Genomic DNA, 1,645 nt, shown 5'->3' on the forward strand with positions numbered 1-1,645 from the left:
TTTGGGGAGGGAATGGCGATATCATGTAGCCTATATACCCAAGGCCTACTCATGGCGATTCCTCTTAATAGCTACAGATGGGTGATTGGCGGGTGCTTTGGTGTGGTCTACTTCTTCTCTCTTATCAAACGTCTATTGTCCGTTTCTCTCCTCTTTTTTTGTTTTTGTTAATCTCTTGTAACACCTCTAATCTTCGGCACTTATTTGACCTTTAATTATGTTGTAATTGCCGTAAAACTCCTACTAAAACCAAAGCTAAAAGTTACAAGGAAAAGGGAAAGTAGTCACAATTTTCTGTTTTCTCCCTTGTCTTCCTCGGTCTATTGTTTGGCCTTTTCCACTATAGTGCGCTTTGTCCCTCAATATTGAAATTTTAAATAATGTTAAAAAAAAATAAATGTATAGCCTCACACTGATAACACAATTGGAAATAATCGTACCGGGAAACCAGCTATCCAACCCTCATAAAAAGCCAACTGTCAACATTTTGTGCTGGTGACTACTGCCATTATCTCTCTAAAGTCTTCGTTTGATAGGAATATTGTATTATTGTTAAGTCTAACCCACTTTTGGCCCGAGCCGATCCTACAAGCCCGACATGCTGGGTAAGAGTGCATTGCGTAAGGCTCGTCTTTGGCCGACTTTGCTTTTAACTTGAACTGCTGACTGCAGGTTAAGTTACGAACGCCAGATCGGACTGAGGGCTGAACAGCGAACATCATGGGACAGGTAAGGATCATGTGAGGTGTTTCGATAAAACTTTTGTATCTTACAGTTTGAAAGCTGGATTGCTGCTTGAATAACACCAACAAATGCAAAATGTGACAGTTTGAATGTAGAGATTGCTCTAGGAGGTAATACGTTCCTTTTTTTTAACTCCCGTTTTGAACTCATCTCTCTTTTAGGAATTGCATATAATTATACTTGCTGTGTATTGATGTAATGCGCATTTAGCATTTCTTAAAAAATGGAAATGCGCAGTATAAATGTTAGTTATATTTATTCTTATTCTTATTCTTCTTCTTCTTCTTCTTCTTTTTATAATAATTATTTTGTTGCTACTGTGGTTTCTGTATTGATTTTTGGGGCCTTTCTGTCTTCCCTTAGTTGACTTTTATCTGCTCAGATCAAATGCCAAAGAAATAAGAATCGCCTACTTACGGTCATTACGACTGATTGAGTACGATCATTTACCTTCGTTTCATCTCTCTCATGTTTCTTATATCTTACAGTACGCTATACGTACATGTTAGTTTGTAAAGAAAAAAGAAACTAGAAAATATACACTTTTTCATTCCCAAGGGGAACTAGGAGTTACAGTAGCGTGTACAAAGCATAAATACGGTAATTTTGAGGCTACATCATCATCATTTTTATGCATGATATCACACGAATGCAGACAATCTTTCATACACCCCATCCCTTGTTGTCACTGTTCAGCACTCTGTTTTTGTGCAAAGTTATCGTGTCTTAGTCAAGGACACACCTCAGTGCCCACCCGCTGGAAATCTGTGATGAGTCCAATACTCAAAAAAGAAAAAGAGTCCAATACTCAACAACAAAAGTCTCTATCTAATGTACAGGTGAATGTGTCAGAGAGAGAGAGAGAGAGAGAGAGAGAGAGAGAGAGAGAGAGAGAGAGAGA

At 38.2% G+C, this 1,645-nt stretch overlaps 1 protein-coding gene across 1 annotated transcript in view; it reads left to right on the plus strand.

The window, feature by feature from the left end:
- Positions 1-209: 209 nt before the first annotated feature.
- LOC101851203 (N-acetylneuraminate lyase) overlaps positions 210-1,645 on the plus strand; it is a gene marked incomplete in the record, with an annotated part of 16,927 nt that continues 15,491 nt past the window's right edge. Inside the window, 1 exon segment of the mRNA XM_013084340.2 lies at positions 210-729. Within this exon segment, the coding sequence (XP_012939794.1) occupies positions 721-729 (9 nt within the window).

This window comes from Aplysia californica, unplaced genomic scaffold (genome assembly GCF_000002075.1).
Source record: "Aplysia californica isolate F4 #8 unplaced genomic scaffold, AplCal3.0 scaffold00287, whole genome shotgun sequence".
NCBI lineage: Eukaryota > Metazoa > Mollusca > Gastropoda > Aplysiida > Aplysiidae > Aplysia > Aplysia californica.